Raw genomic sequence first — 22,821 nt, forward strand, 5'->3', positions numbered from 1 at the left:
GAAGGAAATGGCAACCCACTCCAGCGTTCTTGCATGGAGAATCCCAGGGACGGGGAAGCCTGGTGGGCTGCCGTCTATGGGGTCGCACAGAGTTGGACACGACTGAAGCGACTTAGCAGCAGCATATGTATAAATATTTATACATATTTATAAATTTGTATTTATATATATATAATATATATGTGTATATATATATAAATATAAAAAATTTATATTTATAACATATAATTGTATATATAATAGAATTATAAACTATACTGTTCTAGTTCATATTTCTATTTTCCAAAAATCCTTCAAATATAAATATCAGTTTCTATCATATGTACATCTTTTTTATAGATACTATGGCATTTTATTTCTAATATTTTTAAGATATAGAGAAAATTATCAAATACATATGAATATATATATATATATCATTTAACGTTTCACTTAATTAAGAAAAAAGTTTCCAAAATATGTTCATATAACTGCCAAAGTGAGAATATAAATACATTTTATCTTTTGATTTTTCATGTAGAGCTGCTAAAAACCATCAGGATTTTGAATCAATGTATATTCTCAGATTAAACAGTATTTATCCTCTGAGGAAATATATAAATACATATATGTATATAAATATATATATATATTTCCTGGCCAAGTGTAAATTATATAGCTTTTTCAATTGCAATACAAGTTCTATGATTAGATTTAGTACAAAATCAAGTTTCAATTTAAAAGCCAGCTGTAAATATATACGTACAAAATTGCATATGTAGTATGCTTAACAGTCTTAGAAATAGCTCTCAGAAACTATCAAAGCTTCGAAAATTCCATTTAACCCAGACTGTCTGCTTTGGCCCAACAAACGTCAAAATACGATTTTCTCGACTTTATTTTTAGTATCCTCTATCTCTCCCAGCTAAAATTTCATCATCTAAATACAACTAATATGTTACATTTTACCACAAATGTAGTTTTACACAAAATTCAAACAAAAAGACAAATTAAATAAAAAGTCAGAACATCATATCCTATTCTAATGCTTGTTGAAATGACAGGCATTTCTTGAAAGTGTAATTTCTTTGAACCTCATGAGGGCTAGTTCTAAATATTTTGAATGTTGTACTTCATGGTCTTTTCTTGCCCTCTGTCCCAACTAGTGATACAGGGGAAAAAAAAAAAAAAAAAAAAAACACTCTTCTGTTCAATGAGTAAAAAATTAAGGATACAAACACTTGATACAGGAATCTCATTTTAACACTTGATATAGGAATCTCACTTATCTGTCCACCATTTAATGGAGATACAAATATAACACATATTTATCTTATAAAACTATTCAGGGAAAATTAAATTCAGGCTTGTTTTCCCTAATATATAATCCAATTAAAATGTGTGTACAATTGAAATAAATATGCTGATTTTTTTAAATTAATTTATTTTTTTAAATTTTATTTTATTTTTTAAACTTTACATAATTGTATTAGTTTTGCCAAATATCAAAATGAATCCACCACAGGTATACATGTGTTTCCCATCCTGAACCCACCTCCCTCCTCCCTCCCCACACCATCCCTCTGGGTCGTCCCAGTGCACCAGCCCCAAGCATCCAGTATCGTGCATCGAACCTGGACTGGCAACTCGTTTCATACATGATATTTTACATGTTTCAATGACATTCTCCCAAATCTTCCCACCCTCTCCCTCTCCCACAGAGTCCATAAGACTGTCCTATACATCAGTGTCTCTTTTGCTGTCTTGTACACAGGGTTATTGTTACCAACTTTCTAAATTCCATATATATGCGTTAGTATACTGTATTGGTGTTTTTCTTTCTGGCTTACTTCACTCTGTATAATAGGCTCCAGTTTCATCCACCTCATTAGAACTGATTCAAATGTATTCTTTTTAATGGTTGAGTAATACTCCATTGTGTATATGTACCACAGCTTTCTTATCCATTCATCTGCTGATGGACATCTAGGTTGCTTCCATGTCCTGGCTATTATAAACAGTGCTGCGATGAACATTGGGGTACACGTGTCTCTTTCCCTTCTGGTTTCCTCAGTGTGTATGCCCAGCAGTGGGATTGCTGGATCATAAATATGCTGATTTAGAAATTGTTATCCTTATATTAGGGCTTCCCTGGTGGCTCAGAGGTTAAAGAGTCTGCCTGCAATGCGGGAGACCTGGGTTTGATCCCTGGGTCAGGAAGATCCCCTGGAGAAGAAAATGGCAACCCACTCCAGTATTCTTGCTTGGAGAATCCCATGGACGGAGGAGCTGGTGGGCTACAGTCCAAGGGGTCACAAAGAGTCGGACACAACTGAGCAAGTAACTTAACCCTTATATTATCTTTTAGGTAAATGTGAATATATGTGGACCCACCTTTATTATGCCACAGATATTTAATTAAATGTTGTTTTCCTCTCCAACTTTTAATGCTTTTAGAATATCAGTACTTTTCTCATTCTGTTTCCAATCAATATCCTCAACAAAATCTCACAGAAGTCATTCTATCTGGTATTTAATGATCTAAAAACAAACACTGCTGCTAAGTCACTTCAGTCGTGTCCGACTCTGTGCGACCCCATAGACAGTAGCCCACCAGGCTCCCCTGTACCTGCAATTCTCCAGGCAAGAACACTGGAGTGGGCTGCCATTTCCTTCTCCAAAACAAACACAATTAGGCAGTAATAGCTCCATATATATGTGGTTGTATGTGTGTGTGTGTGTGTGTGTGTGTGTATATATATATATATATATTTTTTTTTTTTTTAATAGCCTCACTGTGCATGTGCATCTTGCTGGATCTTAGTTTCCTGACCAGGGATCAAAACTCATGCTCTTGGCAGTGAAAGCATGGAGTCCTAACCACTGGACTTCCAGGGAATTCCCAATAGTTGCTATTTAAGAAAACTATTCAACAAATCATTTTCTAACTCAAAGAAATAAACTATTTTATAAATTATCTATTTAAAGGATGAGCTTTTTAGCGTAGGGTTTTGCTAAATCATACTACACAGCCGACAGCGTAGCCCAGGCAGAGTTCAGTGTGAGTGAACACGATATGGAAACAACACAAAACAAATATAAACCCCCTCCACACACAGTTGGATTTAATTTTAGTCATCTGCTTTGAACTGCTAGAGGGGAATAAAAGATACATCCTAAGGCTAGAAGTAGGCTGAAATGTAAATATTTCAGAATTTTATAATGAGCACAACTAGTTGTTCACTCTTACTGGAAACAGCTAAGAAATAGATGAAAGCGGGATTGCTTGTTGCAACTTGAAACTCATTATTGCTTAGCATCATCCCTGATTTATTGTATCAAAGCCATGCTAATGAAGCCAAGGTCTTAGGTTTCAGTGAAGCAGTCACCATCTTGCATTCTGTTAGCTACAGATGTATCTGCTTTTCTGCAAATATTTTTCCTTAGTCAGAAGAGTAACTATGTGCAAGTATAAGAATGAAGTAATGTAGGTCCATCCTTACACCTGAAAAATGTATATTTATATTTATGTGTGTGTATAATAAAAAAGTAGGACAGTTCCATAGCATTATAAAATATTAATGATTAACTAAAAGACAAAGATGATATTTGGATTTAAGAATAGGACATTTTCTTTAGTAAAGGAAAATGAATGATTTATATGATATCTATAAAGAAATAAAACTGGAGTTTTATTTTAGAAAGACAGTTTTAGATGGCACTATTTCGTATATTTTAAATAAAACTCTTTATAGCTCTGTCAACTATACAATAAAAGATTTTTTTTCCAAAATCTGTTGCATTCCAACTGCAACATGTGTTATTCATTATCTGAGAACAGATATCTTTAAAATCTTTTTAAAAAAACTATACTGTATTTTTTTCAAAGTCATTGCCTTTTGCTACCAATAACAAAATATTAATACTGCTCTTTGAAAAGATGTCTTATCAATTTATTTTATTTCTTTTTCAGTAATAAAACATATGTTTAATCATTAAGATTTAAGCTTTCTTAAATCTTAAATGATTTAAGCAGCACACAGAAGTCTAATTAATTACTGACACTGTAATATTCTAGGTCAATGGATCAAGTGCTAAATAAATTGATCTCTTCATCGCTTTTTAAAATACACATTTTCCTGACCCATTCAAAAAATGGACCAAATAACTAAACAGACATTTCTCCAAAGAAGACACACAGATGGCTCACAAACACATGAAAAGATGCTCAACATCACTCATTATCAGAGAAATGCAAATCAAAACTACAATGACGTACCATCTCATGCCGATCAGAATGGCTGCTATCAAAAAGTCTACAAGCAATAAATGCTGGAGAGGATGTGGAGAAAAGGGAACCCTCTTACACTGTTGGTGGGAATGCAAACTAGTACAGCCACTATGGAGAACAGTGTGGAGATTCCTTAAAAATCCTGGAAATAGAACTGCCCTATGATCCAGCAATCCCGCTGCTGGGCATACACACTGAGGAAACCAGAATGGAAAGAGACACGTGTACCCCAATGTTCACTGCAGCACTGTTTATCATATCCAGGACATGGAAGCAACCTAGGTGTCCATCAGCAGATGAATGGATAAGAAAGTTGGATTACATATACACAATGGAATATTACTCAGCTATTAAAAAGAACACATTTGAGTCAGTTCTAATGAGATGGATGAAACTGGAGCCTATTATACAGAGTGAAGTAAGCCAGAAAGAAAAACACCAATATACTATATTAACACATACATATGGAATTTATAGTAAATGGCATTTACCATAAATTGGTAATGACCAATTTGGTTGTTAAGATGGTAACAACAATCCTTTATGTGAGACAGCAAAAGAGACACTGATATAAAGAAAAGTCTTTTGAACTCTGTGGGAGAAAGTGAGGGTGGGATGATTTGAGAGAATAGCACTGAAACACGTATATTATCAGATGTGAAATAGATGACCAGTCCAAGTTCAATGCATGAAATAGGGCACTCAAAGCTGGTGCACTGGGACAACCCAGAGGGATGGGATGGGGTGGGAGGTGGGAGCGGGGTTTGGGATGGGGGTGACATATGTATACCCGTGGCCAATTCATGTCAATGTATGGCAAAATCCACCACAATATAGTCAAGTAATTAGTCTCCAATTAAAATAAACTAATTAATTTTTAAAAACTACACATTTTCCAAAGCAATTCACAAACAACTGAATTCAAGCCACAAATTAAAAGTAATCACCTATTATAACAATGGTTGCAGATAGATATTAACAGTCCTTATATATACTCTACATTATTCATCACATTGCTTTATACTTATTTGGAACTTGAAACTTATTTGTTTAAAGTAAATATATAAAACAGAGAAAATACATTTAAAGTACAAAAGCTAGCAGGTCAGGCATCTTGTTAGAAGCTCTCAGTTACAGAATGCCAGCAGCAGCAAGGAAGACCAATGGGATGACAAAGGTGAGATATTGGCAAGAATTTTAATGAGGGTAAAAGGTCTAATAGTTCATTCCCATTACTTGGTATACTTGGTTTTGTTGTAGAGAGTTCACAAAGTCTAAGATAATAGCACAAAATCTGTGATTTTTATGCCTTGCTGTTTTCTATTATAAGTCTTAACCCTGTGACAGTGATAAAATACATAGTAAATAAGTTTTAGGGCCTTTTTCTAGCCAACTATGCAGTATCTCAAGGGTCTAATGTTAAACACTATCAACTACATTTTTTTCCCCAAAAAGAAACATAAAAGCTCAAGGTTACAACAAAGCTAGGTGAAAAGGTGCATTTAGGGATAAGCATTGGGTTTGATACAATAAAATAATCTTGAAAGAATGCATTTTAAAGTATTTTAATAACATATATCTAACAAAGATTAACAGAGTAGGTACATAACACTACAGAGTTTTATTTTTGGGGGGGTATTATATATAGACACATCTTCAATCCAATTTAAATGGCCCACTTTTGTGATGTTCTTGAGATCTTGGGAGATATACTTGATAGGATGTTTTAGTAACAGTAAAAGAAAACAAACCTATCTAGTTTAAGAAAAAAAGGGGAAATAACTTCAAAGTTGCTAACAAGTTCCAAGGCATCATATGGGCTCAATGGCTGGGATGCAATCAATCTTCATAAGCAGACTGGCAGCTGCCCTCATTGTTAATTTGGGTTGAGTGGTCTCTTTCCCTGGTCTCTATGTCAGATTCAGTGTGTTGGCTCTATTCTGTTGTTTGCACAGCTCTTACACTCAAAAAACCAAAATACAAAAAATTAAAAAAAAAAAAACAGTTCTAGTACCAGTTGGTCAAGAAGCTAATTGATAAAAAACAATGTTCTTTGCCACAATTCCACATCTTCACTGGGAATTGATTCTGATTGACCCAGCCTGTGTCTTAGGCCCAAACATCTGACCTGTGAGCTGTCACGCTGAAATATTAATAATATGAGGAGAGTCCCATAAACTCAGCTAGAAAATATATCCCATATGAAATAATGATTTATAATTAAGAATTTAGGTAAACACATTTAAAGTATTTAGGATAACACATTTTTCCATTCAACAAATAGTGAAAAGCTACAAAACTTTAGACACTGTTCTAGACACTGAATATTCAGATAGTAAGAGATAAATAGTGATGGTTAACCTGCTTTCATGAATTACAGACATTAGAGTGGTTTTCATAAAAAAACAAAACAAGGGAAAAAAAATAAAACACTATAAACTTGCTAGTTAGAGATAAAAATAAGGATGGGAAATATTTTTAAAGCAAAGATAATTTCTTAAGTTCTTAATGACAACATAAATTCCAAAATAGAATTCAAAATCCCTATCTATGATGTCTTTCTAAACACATTGTAGATACGGACCATTCTTAAAAGAAGGGAAACTGCACACCTCTATAAGTGGGTCAATGCATTACAGTTATATGTAAACATATATGAGGGCTATATAGCCCATAGGATAAGTTAATGAAAGCTCCCAATTCACTCATACAATTCAAATTTTATAAGAAATGATAACATAATGTAAAATAACTATTAATAGATTCCCTTTACATGAACTCTACTTGCAAGGTATCAATATTGAACAGATTATGTATTTTCTAGGAAGCAAGCTACTAAGAACACAAATTAATTACATTTTATGTTAAATGGAAAGCTCTCATATTCTAAGGTGTAGTTAGAAATAATAGCTCATCCAATGCAGTAGCATGAAGATTTCAGCTAACAAGCCTAGATTCAGAGCTCATGAACATAAGCAGTTATGATTTTACACTGAACTCACCAAAAATCAGAGAATGGGACATCTTGAGAATTTTGACGTTGGACCACTTCTTGGGCTAATACAGGTCTGTCTCCCTTCACTCTTTCATCTAATCCCTAAACGCTAGTTTGTCATTTGGGTGTTGGGTGTCATTTGGGTGGTGCATATTTATCCATACTACCAAGATCTCAATCTCTCCAACTTAATACTTTATTCCATCCCACAGTATATCTTTATGCACACTACCCTGTAAGCTCCATGAGAGGAAGAGCACTATTTGATTAATTTGAAAGCACATGTCTAGAATCTAAAGCAGTAACAGTAGGTGCACATTTGACTCCGACTTAGGGCCTTCTTTCTAAGCCTTAACTTATATTAAACCAACTGGAATGTCCTCCCACCCACCTGCATTGTGAGCCCCTATTCATTTTTTCATGACTCAATCCAAGCACATCTCTGCTGAACTCTTTCCTGAATCCTTAGAATTACCCATTCCTTTCTTTGTTCAGCACCCGTACTTAACAATTAATACAACTACCATACCTTCATTATGACTCTGATTTCTTATTTCTGTATTGTCAACTACAAAATTTTGTATTTGAATGTAAATGTATATATGCACACACACTCACTCATACAATAACTATATATTAGACATCTGTAAAACTCTATAAGACTGCAATATTTTTGAAGCCAAGGACAATAGATAACTTGCTATTATATCTTTGGGCTAAGACTATTTGTTGAGTGAATGATATACAGCACAATTAGAAATGATGATTTTCCAAAGGAACAAAAGATAAGCGAAACAAAAAAACAATGTCACTAATAAGCCAAAAACAAAAAGAAAACCTATTACACTTTTTATTATTAAATATATTAAAACCAAGATATTTTCATGAGTTTATAGTATAAAGTTTACATGAATTTTTAGAGGTGCTTCCTTAAGAGCCACTAATTATTTTTTTAAACAAACAACATATTTCTTGTTCCAAGTATAAACCTTTAGTCCTCCTTATTTTCTTCTTTATCAAATCTGTTCATTTTACTAACTTTTTTTTAAACTTCAAAATAGTTCCTAAAAATGTAGAATATCCAACTGTATAGACCATGATGCTCAAAGACTTCTTTGCTTCTTTCATATTTCTAAGATTAAGTCAACTTTCAATCATTCTATTTTGCAATCTTAAAAGAGCCTAAGAATGATAAAATTATAAAATATATAATAATCAAGACAATTTTACATTATTTAAAGACTCTCACAGTACTGATGCTATTTTTTGTTAAGCCAGTGCAATCTAGTTCCATATAAAGCAAGGGAAATATAAGAAGAAAAACTAAGACCTCAGATTGCCTTTTAAAATTTTATTATTCTGTTCTAAAAGATCTTTTAACCTAGTTTCCCTGTTTTTGAATTCATCCCTTAGTTTTCCTTTTCTATAATATCATTGAGTTTCTTGGCATTTCTAACTAAATCTACAAATCTATAGTATATGCTACCAAGTTTTAATTTTGATTTTGAAGAATACAGCTTATCTGAAAATAATCAAGACATATTAACACTGCAAGCAAATTTTAGTAGCTAATACTCATATGCACTCTTCAAAGAAGTTTTTCTAAGATAGGTGTACCTGTTCATTTATTGAAACAATATTGCAAAACAAAACAAAACAAAAGCTATTATTTTAAGGTCTTCTCACTCAAGGATTTAGATACATGTTACTATCTACTCATGATAAACAAAAATGTCATAATTAAACATCATAGTTAATACAAACTACACAACTTGTAGAATTAGAGTTCTAGCAACCAAACAACAGAATATAGAAACACCTTAATTCCCTATATCAACACTAGTATGACAGTCATTTTAAAAGCAGATATCATAAGTCTCATAGTGTTACTTAAGTTTTGAAGTGGTACATTTTCTGAGGTTGTTACCATTTCTAGACATGCTTATTGCATTCAAAGTATTTCAAAATCATTATTTTTTACTTCTGGTCTAAGTATAGAATTATTAAAATTATCACAGTTCTCTAAATAATTTACCATCTACTAAATAGTTTACTGAATCAGTATTCAAAGCATTATTCATATTTTCATTTAAATAAGACAGTGTTCCTGAGAAGTGCGTAAATATTATTGAAAATAAGACTGAGTATATTCTAGGAATGCTATTATTTAAAATATATCCTATTAATTCTTATATAAGGAATAAATTATCAGTTGTACAAAATGCCACATCCTCATCTCACTTTGTCCAAGTCCCTTTGAAGTTCAGATTTTCCTATACTTTTCCAGTTGAAGCAAAACTTAAGAAACCGCAGGCATGAAGTACTAATAACAGGAATAACAGGTAAGGATAAATGAGAGTCAAAACAAGTATGGAAAAGGACTTGTCATGGGGTGATGTCATATATGTGTATCTTCAATTACATGCATGCCTATGTCAACTTATATATCTATGTGTGATTTCCTACTAGTCTACTTTAAGTGACAAAAACATGTCACTTTTCTTCTAAAATTAACAGTATTACTCTCATTATGGTAATATAAAATAATTTAAAAATTCAAAAGTCACAGAAAGGGGCAGAAAAGGAAATTACTAGCTAAAGTTATAAATTCTTATCTGACTGGTCCTCTGACTCTCCTAGTCCACAGCCTAAAGTTTCCCTGTTGGCTGACATTCAGAAAAAGACACACCTGCTGCAAGTCATGGCCTATACTCTGACAGAATCTTTCATCAATCTTAGGACAACAGTATTTGTCCTAAACTCAGGGTGTCAATCATGATGACATGTCACTCTCTTTCTTTCCCAGAGTGTGCCTTGTAATCTCTTATCTCCTACATGCCTATAGTCATGGTCTCTGCCGGGCAGAGCAGGAGAGCACAGCCATCAAATACAAGAAGCTAGTCTGTCTGTATGCATCATGCCACCACTGTCCATTCACAAAAAGAACAGAAAGAAAGAGTCAGCTTTACCCGCAGAAAGGAGAGGTCCCGGTTGTGCTCGATGCTGGTTATCTCCAGGTTGCCCATGACTACCTCACAGTTCTCATAGTATTTGCGCAAGGCTCGGTACTGCTGCTCCAGGTCAGAGAGAGAGCTCAGCTTATTCTCTGTGCCTGCACACACTGTCAAGACAAGAAGAAACAAGGGAAGTTAAATAAACTTTGTACGACAGAAACCATGATATTCCCCTCAACTCTGCTCTACAACAATCTACTCCAATTTCCTGAATTGAAATATTTTGAATCCTTTTAAGATCCATAATCACACACTGATAAATATGTTCACTTTCATTTTATACAGTTTTACTGAATCATAAATGACATAACATTGTATAGGTTTAAGATGTGTACAGTCTATTGTAATCCACACAAAGACTCTCACATAGTCAATAAGGTCGATTTTTTTTGGAACTCTCCTGCTTTTTCCATGATCCAGAGGATGTTGGCAATTTGATCTCTGGTTCCTCTGCCTTTTCTAAAACCAGCTTGAACATCTGGAAGTTTACGGTTCACATATTGCTGAAGCCCGGCTTAGAGAATTTTGAGCATTACTTTACTAGCATGTGAGATGAGTACAATTGTGCAGTAGTTTGAGCATTCTTTGGCATTGACTTTCTTTGGGATTGGAATGAAAACTGACCTTTTCCAGTCCTGTGGCCACTGCTGAGTTTTCCAAATTTGCTGGCATATTGAGTGCAGCACTTTCACAGCATCATCTTCCAGGGTTTGAAATAGCTGAACTGGACCATCACCTCCACTAGTTTGTTCGTAGTGATGCTTTCTAAGGCCCACTTGACTTCACATTCCAGGATGTCTTGCTCTAGGTGAGTGATCACACCATCATGATTATCTTGGTCATGATCTTTTTTGTACAGTTCTTCTGTGTATTCTTGCCATCTCTTCTTAATATCTTCTGCTTCTGTTAAGTCCATACAATTTCTGTCCTTTATCGAGCCCTTTTTACATGAAATGTTCCCTTGGTTTCTCTCATTTTCTTAAAATGATCTCTAGTCTTTCCCATTCTGTTGTTTTCCTCTATTTCTTTGCACTGATTACTGAGGAAGGCTTTCTTATCTCTCCTTGCTATTCTTTGGAACTCTGCATTCAGATGCTTATATCTTTCCTTTTCTCCTTTGCTTTTCACTTCTCTTCTTTTCACAGCTATTTGTAAGGCCTCCCCAGACAGCCATTTTGCTTTTTTGCATTTCTTTTCCATGGGGATGGTCTTGATCCCTGTCTCCTGTACAATGTCACGAACCTCAGTCCATAGTTCATCAGGCACTCTATTTATCAGATCTAGTCCCTTAAATCTATTTCTCACTTCCACTGTATAATCATAAGGGATTTGATTTAGGTCATACCTGAATGGTCTAGTGGTTTTCCCTACTTTCTTCAATTTCAGTCTGAATTTGGCAATAAGGAGTTCATGATCTGAGCCATAGTCAGCTCCCGGTCTTGTTTTTGCTGACTGTATAGAGCTTCTCCATCTTTGGCTGCAAAGAATATAATCAACCTGATTTTGATGTTGACCATCTGGTGATGTCCATGTGTAGAGTCTTCATTGTGTTGTTGGAAGAGGGTGTTTGCTATGACCAGTGCATTCTCTTGGCAAAACTCTATTAGCCTTTGCCCTGCTTCATTCTGTATTCCAAGGCCAAATTTGCCTGTTACCTCAGGTGTTTCTTGACTTCATACTTTTGCATTCCAGTCCCCTATAATGAAAAAGACATCTTTTTTGGGTGTGTGTTCTAAAAGTTCTTGTAGGTCTTCATAGAACCATTCAACTTCAGCTTCTTCAGCATTACTTGTTGTGGCATAGGCTTGGATTATTGTGATACTGAATGGTTTACCTTGGAAACCTATATGCCTGTCAGGAAGCAACAGTTAGAAGTGGACATGGAACAACAGACTGGTTCCCAATAGGAAAAGGAGAACATCAAGGCTGTATAGTCTCACCCTGCTTATTTAACTTACATGCAGAGTACATCATGAGAAATCCTGGGCTGGAAGAAGCACAAGCTGGAATCAAGATTGCTGGGAGAAATATCAGTAACCTCAGATATGCAGATGATACCACCCTTATGGCAGAAAGTAAAGAGGAACTAAAAAGCCTCTTGATGAAAGTGAAAGAGGAGAGTGAAAAAGTTGGGTTAAAGCTCAACATTCAAAAAACTAAGATCATGGCATTTGGTCCCATCACTTCATGGGAAATATATGGGCAAACAGTGGAAACAGTGTCAGACTTTGTTTTGGGGGGCCCCAAAATCACTGCAGATGGTGATTGCAGCCATGAAATTAAAGGACGCTTATTCCTTGGAAGGAAAGTTATGACCAACCTAGACAGCATATTAAAAAGCGGAGATGTTACTTTGCCAACAAAGGTTCGTCTAGTCAAGGCTATGGTTTTTCCAATTGTCATGTATGGATGTGAGAGTTGGACTATGAAGAAAGCTGAGCGCTGAAGAATTAATGCTTTTGAACTAGGGTGTTGGAGAAGACTCTTGAGAGTCCCTTGGACTGCAAGGAGATCCAACCAGTCTATCCTAAAGGAGACCAGTCCTGGGTGTTCATTGGAAGGACCGATGCTAAGGCTGAAACTCCAGTACTTTGGCCACCTCATGCAAAGAGTTGACTCATTGGAAAAGACTCTGATGCTGGGAGGGATTGGGTGGCAGGAGGAGAAGGGGACGACGGAAGATGAGATGGCTGGATGGCATCACCGACTCAATGGACGTGAGTTTGGGTGAACTCTGGGAGTTGGTGCTGGACAGGGACACCTGGCGTGCTGCAATTCATAGGGTCACAAAGAGTCCGACACGATTGAGTGACTTCACTGAACTGAACTGAAGGTGTGTAGATGTGTGGTTTTGATACACTTATATATTGCAAAATGATTACCACTATAGCATTAGCTAACATCACCATCATGTCATTTAACTACCATAGTTGTGCGTGTGTATGAGTCATGAGAATATTTCAGACTTTCTCTTCCAGCAACTTTCAAGAATATAATACAGTATTATTAACTATAATCACCATAGTACATATTAGATCTACACAATTTATTCATCTTAAAACTGGAAGTTTGCACTTTTTGACCCAAATCTCCCCATTTCCTCATTCCCAAGTCCCTGGTAGCCACCATTCTTCTCTCTGTTTCTATTAAGTTTGGCTTTTTTAGATTCCACATATAAGTGGCATAATGCATTCATACTCATAAATTGTATATACTAGCCATGAGGCTAAGAAGGCATGGGTTTCACAGACACATATAACAAGAAGATAAATAACCATATTTGCTGTAAGTATATAAAGCACAAATATATAAATCCAATATATTTATTTAATTTCACTCAAATCAGATTTTCTTTCAGTTTTATAATTCACTCTACTTTCTATATGTGTATATATATATATATATATATAATTCAGAAGATGATAAAAGTAAAAAATTTATTTAAAAATGATATTTTTGTGTTGCAAAGTAATCTGATCTTAGTAAATTTTCTACAGAATTAAAACTTTGGTTTTCACACCCTTAAAAATGTTACCTTTTAAAATACAAATATTAAAATCTTAGACTGAAACATTTATAAATATATACTACAAACAGAATAAGTGGGCTAATTTGCTTCAGTCATGTCTGACTCTTTGTGACTCCATGGACTGTAGTCCGCCAAGCTCCTCTGCCCCCAGGATTTTCCACGCAAGAGTAGTGGAGTGGGTTGCCATTTCCTCCTCCAAGGGCTCTTTCCCAACCCAGGAGTCAAACCCAAGTCTCCTATGTCTCCTGCATTGGCATTCGGATTCCTTATTGCTGAGCCATCAGGGAAGCCCTAATGTACTCTAGAGACTAAAAAACACTCTTAATCCACGATCTTTATTTTTACTGCTCCCAGAAGTTTTATAACTTGTAAAATTTCAGTTGAAAAAAAGTACTATTATGTGGGCTTATGAAATGTAGATTTCAATTACTTTCAATTTCAAAGAGGACAAGCTTATTTTCAATGCAACTATTGATAAGGGCAATTAAGCATTAATTAATAAACTTACTCACCATGTCTAAAATGTATATACTGTCACATTGTAATTTATATGTAGCTTATGTTATACAAGTTTCCTTTGGTTGAAAATAAAACGTATACAAAAATCAATATGTAAACATCTAAATGAAAAGGTTTCTAAAATATTAAGTGCATTCTGACCTTTCCTGTAAAAGCTTAAACAAATTTTGGCAGAAAGTTTATTAGTATAATTGTAGTGCCTATGTATTTTTGCATCTTTCTCATTCTGCATATACAAAAAGAATATAGAATATGAAATTATTATTAATTATTATTGCAAAAATCTCTTTATATAAGACACTCACAATGCTGTAAGCTTTTTGAAGACAGATGAAATATATTAATCATTATTGTCTATCTGCTGAGCTATACAGCATGATGCTTTGCAAAAAATTATTTAATAATTAATTTAATTGCCATAAAAATAAGTATAACTTGTATTCAGAAAATAAACTGCAAGTCAGTAAAGTTCTCATTGTTCAAAAGTGATCAGCTGTATTTTGCAGTACAATGTGAAAACAGAAAACTAGAATAAGTATATTTAAAATTATCTTTTATTAACACAAAATATAATTCAATAAACAGATATTCTAAATAATCAGAATATTCTCAACATTCTGATTTTGGGAGTTTCTGGTTAAACACAGTTTCAGTTAAAAAATATTTTTGTCTCAGTGAGGCTTTCCTTTATGTTCTAGTCAAGCTATCTAAATCCAGTAATACATTCCTCCTGACTTTCATCTTGACAGACAGACTTGATTTTTAAAGAACTAGTTTGGATAGACGCATAAAAAATCACGTGTATTTCTTTTCATGAAGGCTCCACTGAATGCCTCACAACTTCCATTTGTCAATCGATTTTACAATCAGGCAATGTATATAAGACAATGCTTAAACCATCAAGTTTCATTGATTTCACAAAGCTGTTTATCAAACAGAATTGAAAAATCTTTTTCACCAGCCAAAACAAGTTTAACGAAATTCAGCCCCCTTTGCCAACACTATTATAAAGTCCTTAAACTATAAGTTCACAATAATCAAGCTTCAAAAATCCTGAATTTACATGTGCTCCCTGGAGTTTTCATTTCAACTGTAACTCCAGGAATAAAGCTATATGTGAAGCCTTAATAAAATCACCAATTATTCTATTTAGTATTTATTCCATTACAAATGTAGCTATAGTTGCAAACATGGGCTTTTCGGACTTCTTAAGATTTGTAACCAACAGTGACTGAACTACATGATCCTCATTCAGTAAAAAAAAAGTAAATAAATAAGACTATAATTAGGAGTTTGTAGCAATTTACAAAGGTTGGTTAACAAAATTATTCATTTATTCATGAGGCAAATAGAAGCACAAAGAAGAAACATTAACAATATCCATATTAATACTAAAAAATCAATGATTTCCTCCAGGCCTATTATGACTGTGAAAACCAGCACTCCATTTGCTTACTCAAGATAAAAAGAGGGGAAAAAAATAATTGAATCAATATTTTGGCCTGACTTTCAAATCAAATGCCTATGTGAGATATTGAGAAATTAGTATTTATTTAGCATCTACTGTTCATTTAGCATGACCTAGTATCATGAAAAATAGACGTTGATTAAAATGTCCAAGGTTTATTGTAAGGGTTCATGAAGTTGTTCATGCACACAGTAAGGAAAGCAGTAAGCAGTATATACAAGCCATGTATATAACGTGTGTGTAACATTCAGGGACTGTCTGCATAAAGAAATATTTGGTAACTTGATAAAAGTTCTCTTTTTAAAAAACAAATCTGATTTAACACTGAGTACTTTCTCTTTCAGAAAGATTACCATAATAAACATGCTTTAGCTTGATGTACCTTCTTGGGTATTAAAATTTTCATTAAAAATATAAAATAAAGAAAATAGCAGAGGTAGCACACATTTGCAGAGACTATTGAGTGCTATTATAGTTACACAAACAATTCCTGCAGTTCTATGTTCAAAATATATATTGAAACAGGGCCAAATTTGTTACTACTTCTTTGTGTGCATGCTAAGTCACTTCAGTTGTGTCACACAACTAAACCTTAGGACTGTGTCACGAACCGCCAGGCTCCTCTGTTCATGGTATTCTCCTGGCAAGAATACTGGAGTGAGTTCCGATGCCCTTCTGCAGGGAATCTTCCCAATCCAGGGATCAAACCCTGGTGTCTTATGTCTCCAGCCTTGGCAGGCAAATTCTTTACTGTTGAGCCACTGAGAAAGCCACTTCTACTAAAGTTATTTAATCCAAGACACTTGGATGTTATTTATACTCAAGTTATTTTATATCCAAGGATATAGTTATTATATAGTTATCCTATAGTTATATAGGATATAGTTATAGTTATTTATATCCAAGGATATATCTGCCCTAGACTTTTGACAGTAGCCTCCTAACTGACTTAATTCCCTACTTGCCCTGGTTAATTCTTTGTCCAGACACCAGAATGATCTTTTTAAAACACATCATTCATGTCACTCTCACTGAAAACAATCCTTGGTTTTTAATCGTATTTATTATAAGATCCAAACTTCATACTATAACTTGTAGAATGTATATGAGGATCTTTATTTAAATGTCACTCTTTCAGAAAAGCCTTTTCTGACTATCTTATCTAAAAATAGCAGATTCCCATTCATCACGCTCTGTCTTCTTTGCCTTCTTTATTTTTGTTTTACTGCTATCTGAAATTACATGCTTGTTTGTTTTCTTGCTTATTAAATATCTCTATATTAGAATGCAAGCTCCATTGTTAGAGGCCTTTCTCTGTTCAACACTTAAAGACACATAGCAGGCTATCAGTCAATATTCATTGAATAAATAAAATGCACTTTGGATAAATAATTAGCACAGGATCAAATGCTGGTCCTTCCACTTTTACGAGCTGAATGTCTTAAGCAAGTCACTTAGTCATTTAGAGTCTCCGTGTCTGTGCTGAGAGCTCCCAATAATAAACACAATTTAGAGGCGAAAAACACAGAGCCTAAAGCCAGATGTCCAGCATTAAAGTCTAGCTCAATCACTGGCTTGCAATTAACCTTGAGCAAGTAACTTAACCCCTCTGTCATTCTATTTCTTCCTCTGTAAAATGAACATAGTAACAACCACCATCTCATAAATTTAAATGAGTGAATACACATTAACTTGCTTTGCACAATATTTGACTTATTGATAGAGGTAATTGTTAGCTAATGCTATTTAATTGAATGTATGTATATACTATGTATACATTATGGAATATATTAAATCAAATTTTAAAAAAGGTTTGCACAGTGATGTGCAATCAGTCTGATATTAAGAAGCGATCACTGGGCAAGGACAATGAAGTTTGGGACATCATTCCTCCAACATTTTTTAGCTGTTTAAAATGGGACAATTATTTCCTTCTTATTGGTTCCAATTTTCTCTTTTTTTTATGTTTCCTTCAAGTTCAAAAATTTTGTGATTGAATTTATTTCCAAAATACATATGTAAAACCTTTTCCACACTGTTGGTGGGAATGTAAATTGGTATAGCCACTATGGAGAACAGCATGGAGGTTCTTTAAGAAACTAAAAATAGAACTACCATATAGTCCTGCAATCCCACTCCTGGGCATGTATCTGGAGAAAAACATGATCCAAATTATATAATGGAGAGGATAAACCCCAAAGCCCCCTGCAGCACTGTTTACAAGAGTCAACACATGGAAGCAACTGAAATGTCCATTGACAGATGAATGGATAAAAAAGATGTGAACTACATATACAATACTGGAGTGGGTTGCCATTACCTGCTCAAAAGGATCTTCCCAACCCAGGGGTTGAACTCTCAACTCCTGCATCTCCTGCACTAACAGGTGGATACTTTAACCATTGCGCTACCTGGGAAGCCCATATACAATGGAATATTACTTTACAAATAAAAAAGAATGAAATAATGCCATTGGCAGCAACATGAATGGACCTGGAAATTACCATATTAAGTGAAGTACCTCAGACAGATAAAGACAAGTAATGATACTGCCTGTCTGCAGAATCTAAAAAAAAAAAAAAAAAAAAAAAAAAGATGCAAGTAAACTTATTTACAAAACAGGAACAGACTTACAGACTTAAAAGAACAAACTATGGCTACAACAACACAAGAGAAGTCTCTACACATGGGCATCTCCAGATGGTCCACACCAAAATCAGACTGATTATATTCTTTGCAGCCAAATATGGGGAGAGGCAGTATTCTTGCCTGGAAAATCCCATGGATGGAGAAGCCTGGTAGGCTGCAGTCCATGGAGTCACAAAAAGTTGGACACAACTGAGAGGCTTTATTTTCACTTTTGACTTTCATGCATTGGAGAAGGAACTGGCAACCCACTCCAGTGGTCTTGCCTGGAGAATCCCAGGGATGGGGAGCCTGGTGGGCTGCCGTCTATGGGGTCGCACAGAGTCAGACATGACTGAAGCGACTTAGCAGCAGCAGCAGCACCAGCAGCCAAATACGGGGAAGCTCTACACCATCAGCAAAAACAAGACCAGGAGCTGACTGTGGCTCAGATCATGAACTCTTTATTGCCAAATTCAAACTTAAGTTGAACAAGGTAAGGAAAACCACTAGGCCATTCAGGTATGACCTAAATCAAATCCCTTATGATTATACAGTGGAAGTGAAAAATAGATTTGAGGGACTAGATCTGATAGACAGCCTGATGAACTATGGATGGAGGTTCATGACATTGTACAGGAGACAGGGATCAGGACCATCCCCAAGAAGAAGAAATGCAAAAAGCAAATGGCTGTCTGAGGAGGCCTTACAAAAAGATGTGGAAAGAAGAGAAGCAACAAAGGAGAAAAGGAAAGATACACCCATTTGAATGCAGAGTTCCAAAGAATAGCAAGGACAGATAAGACAGCCATCCTCAGTGATCAGTGCAAAGACATAGAGGAAAACAATAGAATGGGAAAGACTAGAGATCTCTTCAAGAAAATTAGAGATACCAAAGGAACATTTCATGCAAAGATGAGGTCAATAAAAGACAGAAATGGTATGGACGTAACAGATACAGAAGACATTGAGGTGGCAAGAATACATAGAACTGTAGAAAAGAAATCTTCATGACCCAGAAAATCACGATGGTGTGATCACTCATCTAGATCCAGACATCCTGGAATGTGAAGTCAAGTAGGCCTTAGGAAGCATCACTAGGAACAACGCTAGCGGAGGTGATGGAATTCCAGTTGAGCTATTTCAAATCCTGAAAGATGATGCTGTGAAAGTGCTGCACTAAATATGCCAGCAAATTTGGAAAACTCAGCAGTGGCCATGTGACTGGAAAAGGTCAGTTTTCATTCCAATCCCAAAGAAAGGCAATGCCAAAGAATGCTCAAACTACCACACAATTGCACTCATCTCACATACTAGCAAAGTAATGCTCAAAATTCTCTAAGACAGGCTTCAACAATATGTGAACTGTGAACTTCCAGATGTTCAAGCTGGCTTTAGAAAAGGCAAAGGAACCAGAGATCAAATTGCCAACATCTGCTGGATCATCGAAAAAGCAAGAGAGTTCCAGAATATCATCTACTTCTACTTTATTGACTATGTCAAAGCCTTTGACTGTGTGGATCACAATAAACTGTGGAAAATTCTGAAAGAGATGGGAATACTAGACCACCTGACTTGCCTCTTGAGAAATTTGTATGCAGGTCAGAAAGCAACAGTTAGAACTGAACATGGAACAACAGACTGGTTCCAGATAGGGAAAGAAGTACGTCAAGGTTGTATATTGTCAACCTGCTTATTTAAATTATATTCAGAGAACATCATGAGAAACGCTGGGCTCGATGAAGCACAAGCTGGAATCAAGATTGCTGAGAGAAATATCAGTAACCTCAGGTACTCAGATAACATGACCCTTATGGCAGAACGTGAGGAAGAACTAAAAAGCCTCTTGATGAAAGTGAAAGAGGAGACTGAAAAAGTTGGCTTAATGCTCAACATTCAGAAAACTAAAATCATGGCATCCAGTCCCATCACTTCATGGAAAACAGATGGGGAAACAGTGGCACACTTTATTTTGGGGGCTCCAAAATCACTGCAAATGGTGACTGTAGCCATGAAATTAGAAGATGCTTACTCCTTGGAATAAAAGTTATGACCAACCTAGACAGCATATTAAAAAGCAGAGACATTACTTTGCCAACAAAGGTCCATCTAGTCAAGGCTATGGTTTTTCCAGTAGTCATGCATGGATGTGTGAGTTGGACTGTGAAGAAGGCTGAATGTCAAAGGATTGATGCTTTTGAACTGTGGTGTTGGAGAAGACTCTTGAGAGTCCCTTGGACAGCAAGGAGATACAACCAGTCCATCTAAAGGAAATCAGTCCTGAATATTCATTGGAAAAGACTGACGTTGAAGCTGAATCTCCAATACTTTGGCCACCTGATGTGAAGAAGTGACTCACTGGAAAAGACCCTGATGCTGGGAAAGATTGAAGGCAGGATGATAAGGGGATGACAGAGTTAAGATGGTCGGATAGCATCACTAACTCAATGGACATGATTTTGAGTAAACTCTATGAGTTGGTAATGGACAGGGAGGCCTGGCGTGCTGCTGTCCATGGGGTTGCAAAGAGTCGGACACAACTGAGTGCCTGGACTGAACTGAACTGAACTGATGGCTACAACAAGGGGTGATGCTGGGAGGAAGCTATAGGTTGGGAATTGAGATTGACATGTACATACTGCTGTATTTAAAACAGATAACCATCAAGAACATACTGTATAGCGCAGGGAATATAGCTCAATATTCTTTAATAACCTAAATGGGAAAAGAATTCGAAAGGAATAAGTACATGAATATGTATAACTGAATCACTTTGCTCTATACTTGAGACCAACACAACATAATTAATCAACTATGCTCCAATATAAAATAAAAATTAAAAAAAAATACTAGTAAAAATAAAACAAAACTTACTCTACACTAAGTAATGGGTTGCTTTGAGGAGGTCACACTGTGGCAATAACATATAAAGTTATATAGTTAAACATTTACCAAATTACCTAGCAATCCCATTTATAGGTGGTTTCGTAGACAAATGAAAATTCACTCCCATAAAAATATGTATTATTCATGAATGTTTAAAGGAACTCTATTCAAATTTGAATTTGCCAACAATTGGAAATAACCAATATCCTTTGATGGGTGAATGCTAACAAACTCTGGTATATTATAAATGCAGGCTCAAAAGGCTACATACTATACAATTCTATTGTTATGAAGTTTCTCAAAAACGACAAAACTACAAAGGACAGAGAGCAAATCAATGGCTGCTAGAGGATAGGGATCTGAGAGTGAGGGTTTGATGGAAAGATCATGAAGGGAATTTAGGAGATGGCAGAATTCTTCTGCATACTGACCATGGTGATGATTACAAAGATCTATATATACGCTAAAATGCAGAGCAATAAGTAAACTGAAATAAGTCAATTTTATTGTATGTTTATAAACACACACACACACTCAAGTTATCTTTTATGTTTAACAGAGTTAAATATGCCCCTTTAGGTAAAATATAAAACATTCTTAATATATTTGTTTTTAGGCATTTTATGCTTTTGTCTCTTTGAATAATTTTAGTTATGCTTTTGAGTTGCTTATTGTTATTATTATTACTACATATTTTTTAAACTCTTGATGACTTTGACATTTATTTTCCTTCAAAACTTAGCTAATTGCTAACACCTTGTAATTTCTAGTTTTCTTAATTGAGGTTCTTGACTTACTTGGTCTTCAATCATGTTATTTTATTTTGTTTTCTTGGCTGGTACTGTCTAGAACTCCTAGAATAATCTGTTTTCAATTAATGGGCATAGTAGTCATTTTTATCTTTGTTCTAATCTTTGCATAAATGCTTTCCTTGGTTGCATATATATTTTATTACATTATATATTCCCGTGTCTGGCTTTACAAGGTTTTTATTTCAGATTTGAATGTTGAATGTTGTTATATTTTTTGCTATTAATTAATGTTAATTACATTTGCATTAATTTAAAAATTATTAATGAGTTCCAAATATTGAACCATTCTTATATTCCCAGAATGAACCACTCTTAGTAATCACACATTATTCCATTATTACAGTTCTAGACTCATTGCTTTAATTTGGACCACTATTTTAATATTAAAAATCACCTATCCCTGGTGGCTCAGTGGTAAAGAATCTGCCTGTCAATGCAAGAGATGTGGGTTCAATCCCTGAGCTGGGAAGATCCCCTGGAGAAGGATATAGCAACTGACTTCAGTATTTTTGCCTGGGAAATCCCATGGACTGAGGAGACTGGTGGGCCACAGTCCATGGGGTCTCAAAAGACTAAAACATGAATTAGTGGCTAAACAACAAAAACAATCAATGATTTAAAAGTATATGTACCAGATGTCATCACACGCAAAATGATAATAGAAGTGGGTTTATATTTCAGAAAAATTTGTTCTCCATATAAT

General features: G+C 35.1%; 1 protein-coding gene across 6 annotated transcripts in view; it reads right to left on the reverse strand.

The window, feature by feature from the left end:
* ERBB4 (erb-b2 receptor tyrosine kinase 4) overlaps nt 1–22,821 on the reverse strand; it is a 1,279,207-nt gene that overhangs the window by 785,493 nt on the left and 470,893 nt on the right. For all 6 annotated transcript variants that reach the window (XM_045164586.1, XM_045164583.1, XM_045164587.1 and 3 more), the window contains exon 2: nt 10,235–10,386. In XM_045164586.1, coding sequence (XP_045020521.1) covers nt 10,235–10,386 — 152 coding nt within the window. The remainder of the gene's footprint in view (nt 1–10,234; nt 10,387–22,821) is intronic.

The sequence above is a fragment of the Bubalus bubalis genome, chromosome 2, assembly GCF_019923935.1.
Source record: "Bubalus bubalis isolate 160015118507 breed Murrah chromosome 2, NDDB_SH_1, whole genome shotgun sequence".
NCBI classification, from domain to species: Eukaryota; Metazoa; Chordata; class Mammalia; order Artiodactyla; family Bovidae; genus Bubalus; species Bubalus bubalis.